This window comes from Monodon monoceros, unplaced genomic scaffold, assembly GCF_005190385.1.
Source record: "Monodon monoceros isolate NGI ecotype Baffin Bay Population unplaced genomic scaffold, NGI_Narwhal_1 Super_Scaffold_18, whole genome shotgun sequence".
Classification (NCBI taxonomy): domain Eukaryota; kingdom Metazoa; phylum Chordata; class Mammalia; order Artiodactyla; family Monodontidae; genus Monodon; species Monodon monoceros.
The window spans coordinates 61423444-61439820 of record NW_021703774.1 but is presented as its reverse complement, the minus strand read 5'-3'; the positions used below and the strand labels follow the sequence as shown (position 1 = coordinate 61439820).

General features: G+C 34.7%; 1 protein-coding gene across 1 annotated transcript in view; it reads left to right on the top strand.

Annotated features, from left to right (window-relative positions):
• Positions 1-15803, top strand: part of LOC114897862 (protein piccolo-like) — a gene marked incomplete at its 5' end in the record, with an annotated part of 23119 nt that extends 7316 nt beyond the window's left edge. The window contains 4 exon segments of the mRNA XM_029226925.1: positions 9293-9386; positions 10600-10671; positions 12240-12420; positions 14023-15803. Coding sequence (XP_029082758.1) covers positions 9293-9386; positions 10600-10671; positions 12240-12420; positions 14023-14234 — 559 coding nt within the window.
• Positions 15804-16377: the final 574 nt, after the last annotated feature.

Sequence of the window (16377 nt, the reverse complement as noted above, 5' to 3'; positions counted from 1 at the left end):
AGCGGCACTTACCAGTTTACGAGCCACTTAAAGTTGAGGGTATGCATTTCTTCACAACCTCTTCAGCATTTGTTGTTTGTATTTTTTTGCTGATGGTCATTCTGACCGGTGTGAGCTGATACCTTTTTGTGGCTGGATTTGCATATGTCTAATAATTCCTTATATTAAGCTTATAGCCATGTAAATTTTTTGTTTTGTTTTTTAAAGAATGAGTACATCTTACCTATTCAAATGGTTTCTTGAAGTATGTACCATGTTGAATTTTTTTGGCCATTACCTCCCTCAACACATTTTGTTGTCCTGTGTCATTTATAGCCCTGCAGTCGTTATGAATACGAAGTGTCCTTTAGCACAGGTTTTAAGGCTGCTGTTGTGGCAATCGGCCACAGGGCGGCAGCATTTCTACATTCCCCACCCTGGTTACTAAGGAAACAGTATTTTCCTGGAAGTAGTGTTCCTTGGTTGTAAATTAGAGTGGAATGTGCCCGGATAAAGCCCCAAAGCTTATGTCTCCTAACTTATGTTTGTTATTTACATTTAATTTATATTTTTTATCGGAGTAATATTCCATTGTGTACATGGACCACTTCTTTGTGCTTTCATGTGTTGATGGACATTTTGGTTGTTCCAAGCCTTGGCTATGGTAAATAGTGCTGCAGTGTAGGATTGTCAGCCTGTGTCAGTAAAGATGTTAAATAACTAAATAAGACATTGCCAGAAAAAAACAAATCTGAGAAACAGTTTTTTCCCAGCTGAGTTGCCCTTTGGGAAATACTGAAGAGAATTCTGCAGGCTGAAATCAATTTAATTCAGACATTACCAACTAGCCATATAGAACAGGAAAGGGAAGCTTTATTTTATGTTAGTTTATGTCTTTATGTAGTAGTTATAACTGTAATTTGTCTACTTTTTTGAAGTAGAGTTGATTTATAATGTTGCATTAGTTTCTAGTATACAGCAAAGTGATTCAGTTATACATATATATATATATTGTTTTTCATATTCTTTTCCATTATAGTTTATTACAAGATATTGAATATAGTTTCCTGTGGTACACAGTATGACCTTGTTGTTTATCTATTTTATATGTAGTAGTTTGTATCTACTAATCTCAAACTCCTTATTTATCCCTCATCCCACCACTATTTTTTTTAACTCGAATAAAACTAACTGATAACTTCATTCTGTCTTTGATTTGGATCATTAGACCTTCATTGTTATTTAATGACAGTATTATGGGACAAGAGGAGATGACTGCCAAGGGTATATCTCTAAATCAGCATTTGCTAATGAATGAATGAAAATAAAACACTGTCTTTTATTTTCTATCTTCTTTAATATCCTGGAGTATCACCTTTTATACTATAAGAGAGTGGTTATTTTTTCAGGCAGGTGGCATGAATATGTCAGTCCATTCTGGAGTAGGTAACAGAGAAAGAAGGGTGGGAACTATAGTGAAATGAAGAGTGAGGTCCCACCTAAAGCTATCCCCATGCCATTTGTCAAACAAAACATGCCTTCTGGGTGGAATTTGACTAAAAAGCAGGTTAATGTGCTCCTCGTATTCAATTCCTAGCCCTTTCATTAAATTACTCCTAATTATTATAGTGGCCAAGACCTTGGAATTTACTACACTTCTGAGGCATTATTTTCACTTTAGTTCTAAGATTATTTTCTGCCTCATGTTGTTAATATATTATGGTATAGCTCCTCTAGTTTTTATTCTCACATTTTCTTCCTTATTTCTGTTCCTAACTTTTTTCTTCCTGTCTTTCCTACTTTCCTGCTGTATCCTTCATTCTCGCTCTTGGAATCAATGCAGTCAAGTCATGGCTGTCTAGAATGCAAGGTAGAGTTGGTTCTCTTTCAGTGTCACACTTCAGTGAAATGTCTAGAGTTCTCTTGTTTGCCTTTTAAGTACATTCACCTGCAGTTCAACTTCGGCTATAATTTTTATTTTTCTGCATGTTGGTATCAATTGAATTAGGCTAATAGCAGACTATTCTGACCACAGCATTACTAAATATGTGTAGCAGGTGTGTGCATTGGAGCCCAGAAAAGTAGAAAAGAGTAAAAACATAGAACGGTATGAATAAGGAACTATCACTTTGAGATTAGATATAACTAAAGTTTTCATTTATAATTTGTCTGCTAAAATTCATTTAGCTTCTCATGCAAAAATCATCAGATTCTTCTGAGTCTTCTATGACAACCAAACAAAAAAATCTAGTCATTTTTCAAAAGGAATTAACTGATCTTCTGGATGACCAGTACTAGGTGTGTATCTCATGTTAAAGATGATAGCTGTCTGGTCTTTTACCCTCACTTAGACCTGCTATTGAAACATTTTCATGCCTTCTGTACCACAGAATTATTGTTGTGTAATATAGGATGCCATAATCTGCCTGCTAGGGTGTTAGCAACAGCATAAGAGCAACCTCCTTGGTTTGTCTGTTTTCTGCTAGAGCATGTTGCATCATTACATTGTCAGCTAAGGATATTTCTTAACACATAGCCAAAAGCATATTTTTGCCCGTCTCATTGCATTATAAATTAAATGTGTTATTTAGTTGGGGAGGTGAATCTTGTACCATCTGTAGCAACAGGGTGATGGGAATTTTAGTCCCACCCAGAATATTAGTGGTACAGGATTTTTGTCTGTGACATTAAAATTCAGCATCTTTACTAAACCTGACAAGCTGTGGCCCAAAAGAGGCAGTGAATATTAAATATCTCAAAGAATAGTATTACTAGTGAGTATTTCCCACTAGTGAGTATTAAATATCTCAAAGAATAGTATTACTACAACCTTTCTGGTGCCCAGAAACTTTCTGTTTCTTTGCAACCACGTAATTATGGCAACCAGTAAAATTTGATGCTGAGAAAGGTTGCTTGTTATGACTGGCTCTCTCATCTCCAGATCTCTCAGACTGATACGCGAAATGAGTTTTGTTTCAAAGAGTTAGTGTCGTTTTAGAACAGACGTTATCAGTCACTTTATTCAGAAGCTTCCTCTCTTTTATCCAGAGAAACCAGGGGAAAATTGTCAGAATGACAATGATTGTCTATATTTAACTTAGAAGAGAACATGTTTTCTGTAAATGTAAATAATGGTCAGAATAATCTGGGATGTATTAGATTACAATTTAGAAGATCTAGAGTCACTTTTTCATCATATCTTTCGTCTTGAAATCACTTTCATCATCTCTTTGAGAATTGTCAATGTGAAAAGGAATTATACTGATGAGGTACGGACATTGTAAGTTAGGCTGAGGAGGCCAATGAGCGAAGTCCTTAAGAATTTGGATTTGAATTTCAGCCCTGCCACTTAGAAGTTGTTGAAGTTTCTCTAAAACTATTTCCTCTTCCACCTAGGAATCATAATAGCCCCCCTCCCAGGGTTTTTTGTGAAACACAGGGAGAATGCACCAAAAATGATAAGCATAATGTCTGGCACGTAGTAAGCTCTCAATAAATGGCAGTTGCTATTATTGCTAGAAACATGTATAATAAACTCCATGTAGCCAATGATCAGTTATCCCTGCAAAAACGAAATGCAGAATGCTTGGGCTACTGAATTACACCAAATTATTTAACAACACTATATAGAAAATCAAACAACTTTTCTTCAATAATAAGTGTAATACGTCCTTCATTCTAAAATTTTTTTTAAAAAATGTCCTGTTGGCTAAAAGAATTTCACTGGTCCAGTTTTCTTGTCTCCTTTCATTTCCTCTTGCCATCCTTTAATCAAGATACTCATAAGCTCTGACAGTCCAATGTCAGCCGAGATGAGGTGAAAGAAAGACAAGGAAATAGCCTGAAGAGTCCATGAACTCAAAACTTGTCCCTGGATAATTAAGAAATGGAAATGAGCATATCTGAAGGATTTCGTTGTGGTTTTCTCTCGTTACACTGTTGGACAGAGTACAGATTTTTTCCCACTAGTGAGATTTTGCCATGGCTGAAGCTGATTTTTGCTATCATGATACCTGGAAACCTAATTCCTGGCTGGACTTTCTCTAAACACCCTTGTTAGCATCTCAAACTATTTCCTCTGGAAAGAATGTAAAGCAGATTCAGGTGTTGTATGTATTTACAATTTGAAGGCCCAAACATTTTATTTCAATAGATTTTAAAGGAAAAAGAGAATTACAAACATGTTTTAAAGATCCATCCAAAAACCATTTATTTAGCGGAGACTGCTCCAGACTCTGTGCTGGGGTTGGCATTGAGAACACAGCCATAGTGTCAGACCTCAGGGAGCACAGAGGACAATCAAGTGACAGCCCATAAATGCACTATTGCACACAGAGAAACAGAGCTTATAAAATGGGATATGCTCTGTGCTTCTTTCTAAATTAAAGGTAACATATTCAGAGGAGTAATTTTGAAAAAACTACACACACACACACACACACACACACATACATATATGAAGACCTTCAGTACTTTAGATAATTCTATGAAAGTTAAGAACAAACAAGCCATTATATTCCATTCTTCTTTCTCAATTTTTTTTACAGAGAAACTCAGAGAAATATTTTTATTCTGCTGGTTTAGGAGAGGGTAATTGAATTTTAAGTACCTTTTTCTGCCAGCCTTAAAATCATATCTACCTATGAGAAAATGATTGTCCAATAATAAAAAAGAGAAAGAATGATAAAAGAAATTAGTCAAAACTTTAAGGAAATAAAGGTTTAGATTTTTTTTTTTTAAGTTTTTGGCCGCACCCCCACGGCATGTGGGATGTTAGTTCCCCGACCAGGGACCGAACCCGCACCTCCTGCATTAGAAGGCAAAGTCTTAACCACTGGACCACTGGGGAAGTCCCTAGATTTTTGTTTGATAAGCACCATGTTCCATCTTGATTAACTGACTTTTTATTTTCCCTTATAAAAAACTTCTCTGATTATTACATATGGCTTAATTGTCCTAAAATAATGTCATTATTGCAATCTTCCCATGAGGGATTGTAGTGTGTTTATCAGACACGGTAGGAAAGGAAAAGGAACTCCACTTATTTCTCAGCCTGGATTTCAGCTCACATTCAAGAATCCCTCTGCTTACCTGGCCACCTTCAACTTGTAAATCCACAGATTTTGATATGGCGATGAGCACTGTGGAGTTTTCAATTGTGTAAAGTGGGAACACAGCCCATTGACATCATGCCCAAGATGGTCAGTACATGGTAGCTATCAAACAAGGGTTCTTGAAGGAAGAGCTTTGTGTGGCCATCTCTGCGTGTCAGGAAATTCAAGTGTACATTGCAAAGTGATTGCAAGTGATCCTTTACATTGCAAAGGATCTCACTGGCATTTACACAGGTCAACCAGGGCTGGTAGAGGCAGGATCAGGAGAAAGGTGTGTTTACCCTCATTAACCCTAAAGGCAAAGGACTCAGACCTTGAGTCTTGAGAGAACTAGAGATTCAAACTTATTAGTAAGATTAAGATAACCTAGTAAAGTGAACATCTAGATTTTTCCCAACTAATTGGGGTTATATGTGAGTGTATCTGAGGAAAAGTAAATTTTTATAATAATTATCCTTAGTTGTTCCACAGCACTCTCTTAGTCTTAGGATATACCATTCAGTATTTCCCTAGGCAACTCTAAAGCTGTCCTCATTTTTGATATGTGTATATATACACACACTATAAATAAGTTATGTTATATATATAAAACATATTTAATTTGAAGTGTACAGTTTTTGACTGTAAAATAAAGAAGACAAACTAGACACGTCAGCTAATGAAACCGCAATTAAGAAATTTTATGATGGGCCTAATCAAGTGAGTTCATATAGCCCATGTTTCAGAGCAAGAAATTAGTTTCCCTGTGTTTGAAACCTGGTCCTATGAATTAATAACTATGCAACCTTGCCAACATGCCTGAATTCCTCTGAGCTTCAGTTCTTATCAGCTATAAAATCGGATAATAATTAATACTGGACTCATAGAGTTGCTTTGAGGGTTAAATAATGTAAAACATGAAAAGCACTTAGAACTCTGCCTGTGAAAAAGCATTTCGTGAATGTTAGCTGTTATTATTTCAATGTGCTTACTTTATAAAGTGCTTCTCATGACATAATGGTATGTCAGTACAATTAAGAGTTTTGCAGTTGTACGTTTTGATAGAGCATAATTCCTGGTGCAGAGTTGGCATTCAATAATTTTGCTACATATGGGTGAAAAATGACTAAAGTATGCATGTGAAATATAACAATTATTAATATTTATAAATTAAGAAAATATGTTGACTAATACATCTTTTTGAAGACATTTCAATAGTTCAGGCTATTTTAATATATACTGACATATATAGAATTTTAGTAAAGATACATGAGTTTGCATTTGACATTAATTTCCATCTTCAATCTTATTTTAAAATTTTGTGCATTCAATTTTTCAGAATTTGAAAAAAATAACAATTTTACGACTGTTCACTGTATTATGAATCTTATCCCTAATATGTTTTTCCCATGATCTCACCACTTGGATAATTAAGCCCAAAACAGATAGAAACGTTAAAGCTCATACTACACAATGTGTTTTTTTCTTAGTATACCTACTACAGGAATAGCCATGAATTCTACAGTAGCAACCAAAGTTGGCTATTAACTTAAAAGTGGTCATATTCATTCTTCTTATGTCATTAATTTAAAGAATCAAAATCATAAAGTATAAAGGGACATAATTTGCTAAAATAGTTTTGAATTTTGTTATAAAATATTTTAAACTTACTGAAAATTATAGAAAATACTGTCACAAATACTTGTGTTCTTGCTATCCAATTTTACCAAATCGTAACATTTTGCTATATTGGCTTCAGATTTTTTTTTAAGTATATATATATTACAGGTACCCCTGAAGTCCTCTGAAACCATTCCCCTGTCGTCCTGAGATAACCACAAAATAGAGTTTAACGTCTATAATTCCCAAGCTGTCTTATGATATTAATGTTTGTCATACATATATACAAGTAGACATAAATAATTTACAGTATTATTTCATGTAATTTTAACTTTATATCATGATAACTTACTATGGGTTTTCTTCTGCAAATTATTTGCTCAAGATTTTTTTTAAGATTTATCTATCTTGATAAATGAAGGTGTATTTCGTTTAATTTAACTGCTGCTTAAATTTCATTGAATAAATATATCATAATGTATTTATTTATTATATTATTAACACACTATTAGAAAAAATGTTGCAATGAATGTTCTTTAACAAATTCCTTTTGTACATGTGGGAGAATTTCTCTAAAGTAGAGGTGGAATTAAGTCAAAGTGGAATTTTCTGGGTACTTGAGTGCATAAACTTCACTAGACATAGACAAATTTACCTAAAAAGTATATGTACAAAGGTATACTTTCTGTCCACAGTCTATGAAAGTTCCTGTGTCTTTGAATCATTGCCTATACATTTCCCCAGAATTATTTGCACTTTGTGCCGAATGACAAAATTGTCAAATCCTACTCTCTTATTTTGTACATTCAGATAGGTTCGTTGCAAATGAGAATAGTGCTGCTTCATTTCTTAAATTGGATTCAGTTCACAGTGGCTGAAATGTGAGGTCTTAGGAGACATGAGCTCAGTGGTTCTCAGTGGTTCTCAGTGGTTCTCAATCTTGAAAATACTTTAGATTTACCTAGATCATCTTTAAAATTCTGATGCTCAAGCCTCACCCCAGACCTGTTAAGTAAGACTCTCCTTGGGGGTGAAGGGCAGGGGGATGTGGGTGCCGTGCTAGTTGCCCCACCTACAACCCTTGGAACTCAGATCCCAGAGTGATCCTAATATGCAGTCAATGTTGGAAATTATTGCCCTTGTGTATGTCTGATAAAAAAGAGAATAAAGCCAGAGGGAGAAAAAAAGATACTTGGCAGTAGACCCAACTCTAAAAGTGAGTGGTGAACTGGAGCTTGATTCTTAATAGTTTTATCTAGAATGAATAAGTAAATTAGCATCTGGGGAACAATAGTAGGTATTCCAGAATTTGGCAATGCTTGAGACCAGGAATATAACAAGAGTTAGTCTGCCGACAGTTGAGAATAGAACTACAGGTCCAGGGTCAGGATGCAGTACCTTTAGGGTAAGGCAGTTTATGAAGTCCAGGCACGTGAATGGAACCCAAACAAGTAGATTTTTTATCTAGGCAGAAAATTTGGAAAAAGCCAGTGAGTGTTAGAGAAAAGCTTTGCCTATGTGGGCACCATTGGCTCATAGCAAATGGCAGTAATTCCAACCCTATTAGCTGGTTGATGCCAGTTATAAATGTTTGGTCAGACTTAATTAGAATAAGTTTTGAAAATAAGTTATGCTTAAACGTGTAAGGTATAAGCTTCTAACTGGTGATCAGAGGGCATGGAAGAGTCAAGGATAAACTGAAATGCCCCAAGTTATAATGAATGAGGAAAAGTTTTGATTTGGTTCATCATTTGTAACATAAGCTATTGACATAAACCAACAATTTGTATTTAATTAAGATTATTTCATAACTAGATTAAGTATTCTACTTTACCAAGAGTGTCAAAATCTACTATAAATATAAGGTAACACGGGCTTCCCTGGTGGTGCAGTGGTTGAGAGTCCGCCTGCCGATGCAGGGGACGCGGGTTTGTGCCCCGGTCCGGGAGGATCCCACATGCCGCGAAGCGGCTGGGCCAGTGAGCCATGGCCGCTGAGCCTGCGCGTCCGGAGCCTGTGCTCCGCAACGGGAGAGGCCGCAACAGTGAAAGGCCTGCGTACCGCAAAAAAAAAAATAAATAAATAAGGTAACAAACGTTCATGGAATCTCAGCTATAGCAACAGCCATTTTTCATCCTTTCCTCAGTCAGTACAGTTATTTCAGTTTTCTATAGAAAAAAATGAATTGAAAGACCATTTGGCTTTGCTGACATGATCAATTGCAAAACTATTGGAAAGTTAAATATCAAATTATTTATAGGACATGAAGATATTGACGTTAATGTATAGTTCATGTAATTATCTCACACATTCAGGAGAGATTAAGATTTCTAAAATTGTATTCTAGTTAGAACACCTAAAAGCTTTTCTTTTAAAAAAAAAATACCTTAGGGAAAGTAAAACTAAAGGCATCCAAGATATTTTTAAATTGTCATTGTGCATTCAACTTAAAATACCGTTTAAGACATGAGTATGATGAGACGATTACAAGGTGATTCAAAACAAAATACCTTTAAAAGTCTGCATGCCCTTCAGGTTGACTATGAAGTCATCGGTCAAGGTAAATAATCAGGGTAATTCTTTCTTTTTTTCCACTTCAGTGCTGAGTACAAGAGAAGGACTAAATATGTTCAGAAAAGTCTTAATCCTGAGTGGAATCAAACAGTAATTTATAAAAATATCTCCATGGAACAGGTATGCAATGATTATTTTCTATATGACAGATTCAGGCTAATATAAGAATAGTGATGACAGAGTTATTGAAAGATTGTGATTCATATCAATTTTTCCATACAAACAAAAAAAAAATATAGCCAGTAAAAGGAACTGGGTGCAGTTCGAAGATACAGTGAAAGAAAATGTGCACATTTTGACAAAACAGCTAAAAAATAAACAAAATGAATAAGACTAGTGGGACATTTTCCACTGATTATTTCAAAATTAAATATTTCAATAGACTGGTCTCTATTTATCATATTTTGAGGGAAAATATTTTCCAACTAGCTGTATTTTGACTTTCATAAACAAAGAAAAAATAAGATTCAGATGCACTGAAATGAATTACTCCTCCTGGCAACAATTTAGGGATCATCTCTTTTCTAAATTGAGGCTTTCTATGGATCTAGCATTGTGCAACTAAACTGTACGGAAGAAAGCATGAAGAAGACTAGTGTAAAGGATTATCATAACAAATAGATGACTCTAAGCAAAATTGCATCAATGTGTTTCTGAAAATCTTCATGTCATAACTTTGTATCAATAATAGAAAATAACTGATGGTTTATAAAGATGAATTCAGAGAGAAAAGAATACAAATAGAATAGGAAGAAGACATCCATGAAAACAATTTACAAATGAGTTGTCTTTCAAAATGAGGTTTCTAATTTATCCTTTGGGAGATTTCTAATTTGACTATGAAATTGAAGCTGGATATAAATTATAATCTGGGTTCTTGAATTTAAAATAAGTTAAATTTCACCTGCAGAAATAAGACAGTGCTACTAATGTGTTTTGGCAATTTACTGAAACAAAAAACTATAATCCAAATACTTTGAATAACCTAGACATTTTTGCAACCTATGAATTTCATGTATTTAAAGAGTATATGTAGATTCTGCTTGGTACTTTTAATAACGGGCAGGGGTAGAATAACAGGAAATAAGTAAAAATCACCCTTTTTTTTTGCAAAATAGTGAGGTATCTTATGATCAAATACTTGGTTGGACCACAAAATGATTGACAGTTTACATAATATTGAATGTAAGTATACAGTTTTATATAAACTTAAAGTATTTTTACATAAGCAGAAAGAGTTCAAGGAATGAAAATATAAATGAGTCTATTATATGAGTATAATGAAAATTTATGATGAGAAATGAGGTTAATGACATTTTGATTTGAACTGTAGCTCAAGAAGAAAACACTGGAGGTGACAGTCTGGGATTATGATAGATTTTCTTCCAATGATTTTCTTGGTGAGGTGAGCCTATGGTTTCCTTTTTTTATTTGCTTCATTATAAACCATCAATTAAATCTTTATGGAAAGCATATTTCTTAAGTGTATAAGATAACTGTTTCTGGATAAAATTCTTTGGTGGATAGAATTTATTTACGAATGACTCTTTGAATAGATGAATAGCAACTGGAGAAATAATTTTCACTTTACCACTTGATGTACTTTATAATTAATTTGCAAGATGAAATATTAATTGTTTTGATTGAAAGTTATATAATCGTGCTGTGAATCCAAATGATTATGTAAAAGATTTGAGATAAATTTATTGTAATATAAAATGAGCTGGATTTTTTTCAAATGCATTTTCAGGTTATTTAATTGCTATTCCTCATTGCACATATAAATGACTTGATATGACATTTTACATTCTTATTTCTTTTAAGTGTCCCACAAAAAAATCTCAAAATATTTTAAGAAGCAAAACTAGAAGTAGGAGAAAACAGTAAAAACAATTTTTATAAATTCACAAGGAGTGTAACCTAATTATGAAATGTGTGGCAGGATGGTCAGATTCTGTGATATTTTTCATCTATCATATTCCAAAAATACATATTTTGTTTAGTGATCTTTGCTTAAAGCAGAAGTTATGAATTAATGTTAAAAAAATAAATCTCCAAAAATATATAACACCTAGAAAATACAATATCCTTTTGATAGAGACAATAGAAAACAGTTGAGTAGTCTAGGTGACATGAGGTCTTGTTTGGTTCCTACACTCTGTACCTCTTTCCCTTCAAAACTAGATCATTTGAACTTCACCTGCAGGCTCCATGCGGTATAGCCACTTGGACTAATCTTGGTCTTAGGCAGGACTACTCTAGAGTATGGTTATATCTGATTTATTGTCCTATTTCAAAAAGCTGATTTATTGAAGTCCTTATAATTTATTGTTCTCATGAACCTAAAGCATATATCCATTTTGTGGTTTGATTTTTTAATATCTGCTCAAATTTAAGATGCCAACTACTGTAAAATGCACCATTGTTTATGTACCACTAAGAAAGAAAACATGTTGCCAATTAAACCATGACACAGCGCTTTCTTATTGTAAACTGTTGGTAATATCTCTGTTTCAAATGTGAACTAAAGTATGTTTTAAAATAGAGGGAATAAGTTAGTAATTGAAAATTAGCCATTCTTTTTCATTTTTTCCCTCTTGTAACTAAAATCAAACAATCTAAAAAAAACACTAGCCCAGTTTAAGAATATAACATGTCCATTTAACAAAAGAAGACTTTATTTCATAAAGAGATTGACTTGTGACTCTACCTTTTTGCATCATCTCCAAATAATTTAATTAATAGTCAGATGTCATACAGTTCGATTTAACCAAACGTTTATACAGCGTCTGATATGCACAAGACATTCTCAGTATCATGGGTGAAGAAAAATGAGGAAGACCTCATCATCCTAAAGGTTATACTATACCCTTTGACTTATGTCCTTGAATAAATTTCAGATCACAGAAAAAAACAACAAATGAATTACAGCTTAATCCATACATTTTATTCACTTACTGCACTTTTTTTGAGGTATTGATTGATTTATCTAGCAAATCTCACCTCGATAACATGCCTAGGTGATATCCTCTCAAAGAACAAACTGAAAGCATTGATCATGGCAAGTCCCATTCCAGTCAAAGCAGCCAGCAGTCCCCAAAGCTGTCTGTCATCAAAAGTAGAAGCCATGGTATCTTCCCTGACCTATCCAAGGGTAGGAGATATTTCAAGTAGAAAAAAAACTTTTGTCTGTTTGTTCACTCAGTATCTTCTTGAATATGAGTGCCTGTATATTTAATATCTTTTGAAAAGTATTATATTGGGAAATATTTAATATAATATCATGCAAAGGTAATGGATATGGAATCAGGAGAAATGGGCTTTAGTCTCAGATCAGCTCATAATTAGGTTGATGCCTTTGTGATCTTCACCTCTCTGGTTCTCTGTTTTTCAACCTATAAAATGGAGGAGGTTGGGTTATATGAGCTATTGGGTCTTTTTCAGCTCTCAAAATCTAGGTTAATATGATTTTATAAAATACATTGGGGTATTTCATAAAGAAAACATAAAAATCCTCAACAGTTCATTGACTAGACATAATCATCATTACCATTTATGCATGTTTCTTCTGTTTAAATCCCTATTTTTTCATATGCATATTCTTACTCATAAATCATATATGTAATATATGGACAAAACAGGTTTGCATTCTGCTTTTTAATTATATAAAAAACATTTTCCTCATGTCATCAAAACAATTGGTATGCTGAAAATTACTTAAACCTTTCCTAAATGGTGCATTCAAACTAATTCTATGATTTTTTTTTAACTACTATTATTATTTTTAAATTGCAGCATCGTACATTGGGTTTGGCAATATGCACAGCTTTCCCATTGGAATGAGCTTTTCCTTTGGGAGGTTCAATAACCAGTTATCCTACAACACAACAGTAATCTTCATCATAAAATGAGTTACTGCCTCTGTGAGGGAACCATGTAGTATGTTTCCAGGATATGCTGAGCTATTTATAAATATTAAATAAAAATTTTTATATTGGATCTGAGTATTCCTTCCTTTTCGCCAATTCTCAGGAAGTACAGCAAATTGAAAAGTGGTTCTTTACAATTTGGATTGGAAATGCAAGTGTTCTAGGAGATGAAAAACTGAGGTCATGTCCAGGAGGCCACTGAGTTGATACAATAAACCACTGACTACAATAAGTGCTATAGATTACTTATGAGTTGTATAGATCATTTCTGGATTCCACTTAGCCAGATCAACTCTGCACTAATTAACATTCTGGAAGATGATTGGTATAAAGACCTCTCTCTCTATGACTACCACAGTAAATGTGTGATCTTATATATACATTCTCTAAAATCACCTGAGATGATGATATAATAGTCTCCACTTCCATGTGTCCCAGTGACTCACACACCTTCCTCCAGGAATTTTACTTAAAACTCCTCCTGCGGCAGTGTCAGCCTATTGTTTCTTACCTGGTCCCTACTAGAATTAGCAGAGTTGCTTGGTGAAACTATAAGTTAATATATTCATTTATATGAGACTACTTAGAATGTATTCATTCCTCTTCTCAAACCTCTCTTCTCAAGATTATCATCCTCTTGCCTTTTCTCCCAAAAATTGTCTCCCAAATGTTGAATCACACAGCTGTATGGTGAGCAGTTGAATAAACGCGCCAAAAAAGAAACAGAATTAACATAAATCTTAGGCGGTTTCAAATTATGTGAGACCCAGCTTGACAGGAGGAACGCTGGAGCAACTTTAACTCATGTTTTACCCTTTTGTAACCAGACATGCAGGTTCCCACCATTGAGAAATCCCATAGTAGTCCCGGTAGCTCGAAATCCTCATCCAAAGGCCATCTCCGCTCTCATGGACCATCTCGCGGTCAAAGCCAAACCAGCGTCACTCAGACCCACCTGGAAGATGCAGGGGCTGCTATAGCCGCTGCCAAAGCCGCCGTGCAACAACTCCGCCTTCAACCAAGTAAAAGACGCAAATAAATTCCTCAGCATGGCAGCTTAATGTTCATCTGTTGCCTTTCTTTCCTGCTGTCCTTCCCCATTTGCTTTGTTTTGTGCTTTCCCTGCTCCCTCTGTTCTCTGTCCCTTCGTGTAGGAACAGTATCGATACATAAATATGCTGTCTCTCATTTAGTTCTTTTTTGTTTTAATTTACATAGAACGAAATAAAACTGGCTGTTTCTCCTTTGTCTCCACCATCCATCCAACCTGGCTCATAGTATTTGGTAGCTGTGTCTGTGATGTGTGCAGGCAAAACTATGTTGTGTGTCCTTTTTGTGTGCACTTAAATATCCTTTAGAATACAGGAATTATAAGCACAAGTGGCTGCCAGTTTTCTGGGCATTACACCAAAAAAAGGCACACACATAAGCATTTTGAGCAGATTAGCAATGAGAGTCTCACCTCTGAAAAACACTAAAAAATTTTAGGCAGAAGAGTCATGTAACCAACAGTCAAGTTCTAGAACCTAGGGGAAATGGAAAAAACATTTTATGCTTAAATTTTTTAATAAATTATGCATGTGAAATAATGAAGCTTTCCGTGTGAGAAACTTTCTAGTCTTTTGGAAAAAAAAATCTAAAGAAAATAATGTTTCTTATATTCTCAAAGAAGTATGTAGTATTAATATATGTCTAAGCATATTCAATGAGGCCATGTTACCTCATTAAGGAGCACAGTGGGGTCCATTCTGTTGGATCACACTTTGTATAAGATACAAGAGAATTTATAGGGTTATTCTTTTTTCTAACCATTGGAAATCCTTTGGAAGTCAAGATATCAATTAAAGCATAACAATTCACCCATCTTAACTGCTGTAATTTCAATTGATAGAATTATATAAGAACTTAGTGAGTACAGAGACTTTAAAAATGTAGGGGCACTGTTACTTCCAAGAGGCATCAGGCAAACAACGGAGATAGATGAATGTTCTCCCCATCTCTCAAAGTCATCATTTCCAAAGAAACAGCCAGTTTTAACCCCCTTTAGTGCTGTGCATGTGGTGTCATTTTGGCATTTGAAAACACAACTTACTTCAATAGAGCAAAAGATCACTTCTGTTTGCATGAATAACATTCAAGCTGGTTCTGAGGATACATACTCTGGGTTTCCATTTCCCCCACACTACCACAGCGGCACATAAAAGCGGTCAGTCTAATCATGCCGGGAAGCAGCACAGACACAGCATAGCAGGAGTCCTCCGCATTCAAAGAACTTAGTCTGATAATCTGCCTCCACCAGCTAATGGCAACCAAGACCAAACCAGCTAGCCCTCAGGAAGGTGATGTCTGATGGACCAGTCAAGCCAGGAGGTGAGCAGAAATGCACTATTCAAAACACACAGCAAGAACATCCCCCAAATTTAAAGCCCTCATCTTTTAATTTTTAAAGATTGTCTAATAAAGTATGTTTATCCACTTTTTAATGTGCTTTTGTGGGCATGGCATTTCAGGACTTCATCATCACTGTGTAAGTCCCAAGATCAGTCCCATAATGTATTGACTACAGTGATTTGTATTTTTCTATGCACTGGGCATCTTTTGACTTTTGTTGGGAAATAGATTAACAGTATTCATACTGCAGAATGGAACGCGTGCTTCTAACCTAATCTGTTCAAGCATGACTATAAATATATTGCACTGTGATAAAAGTTTAAACTGCTCACAATTCGAGTTAGCATACCAGTTGGAATGTAGATCAGTTTTTGTTGAATATTATTTCAAGTGTAACTTTAAAAAAAAATTCAATGGATTTTGGAAATTCTTAGAGAAAGTAAAGGAAAAAAATGTTAATGCACTCATTCACCTTTACATGGTGAAAGTGCTTTCTTGATCCTATGAACACACTTTTTCCACTCATGTTTCCGTAGTTGTCAAGTGTATCAGATGTGTTGGGCATGTGAATATCCAAGTGCCTGTGTAATAAAGTATATTTATTTCATTCATAAACCACTGGGTTCTGAGACATTGTTATATGATGCAGCTTAAAATGAGTGTGTCAGTTTTTGCTTTCTCATTTGATTCCTTGCAATAGAGAATTTAAGGTTACTGCTTCATTGCTAGTGCGAGCTATAATGATAGAATATTGAGTTGCAGGACAAAGTTTCATGTCGGAAACATAAGAT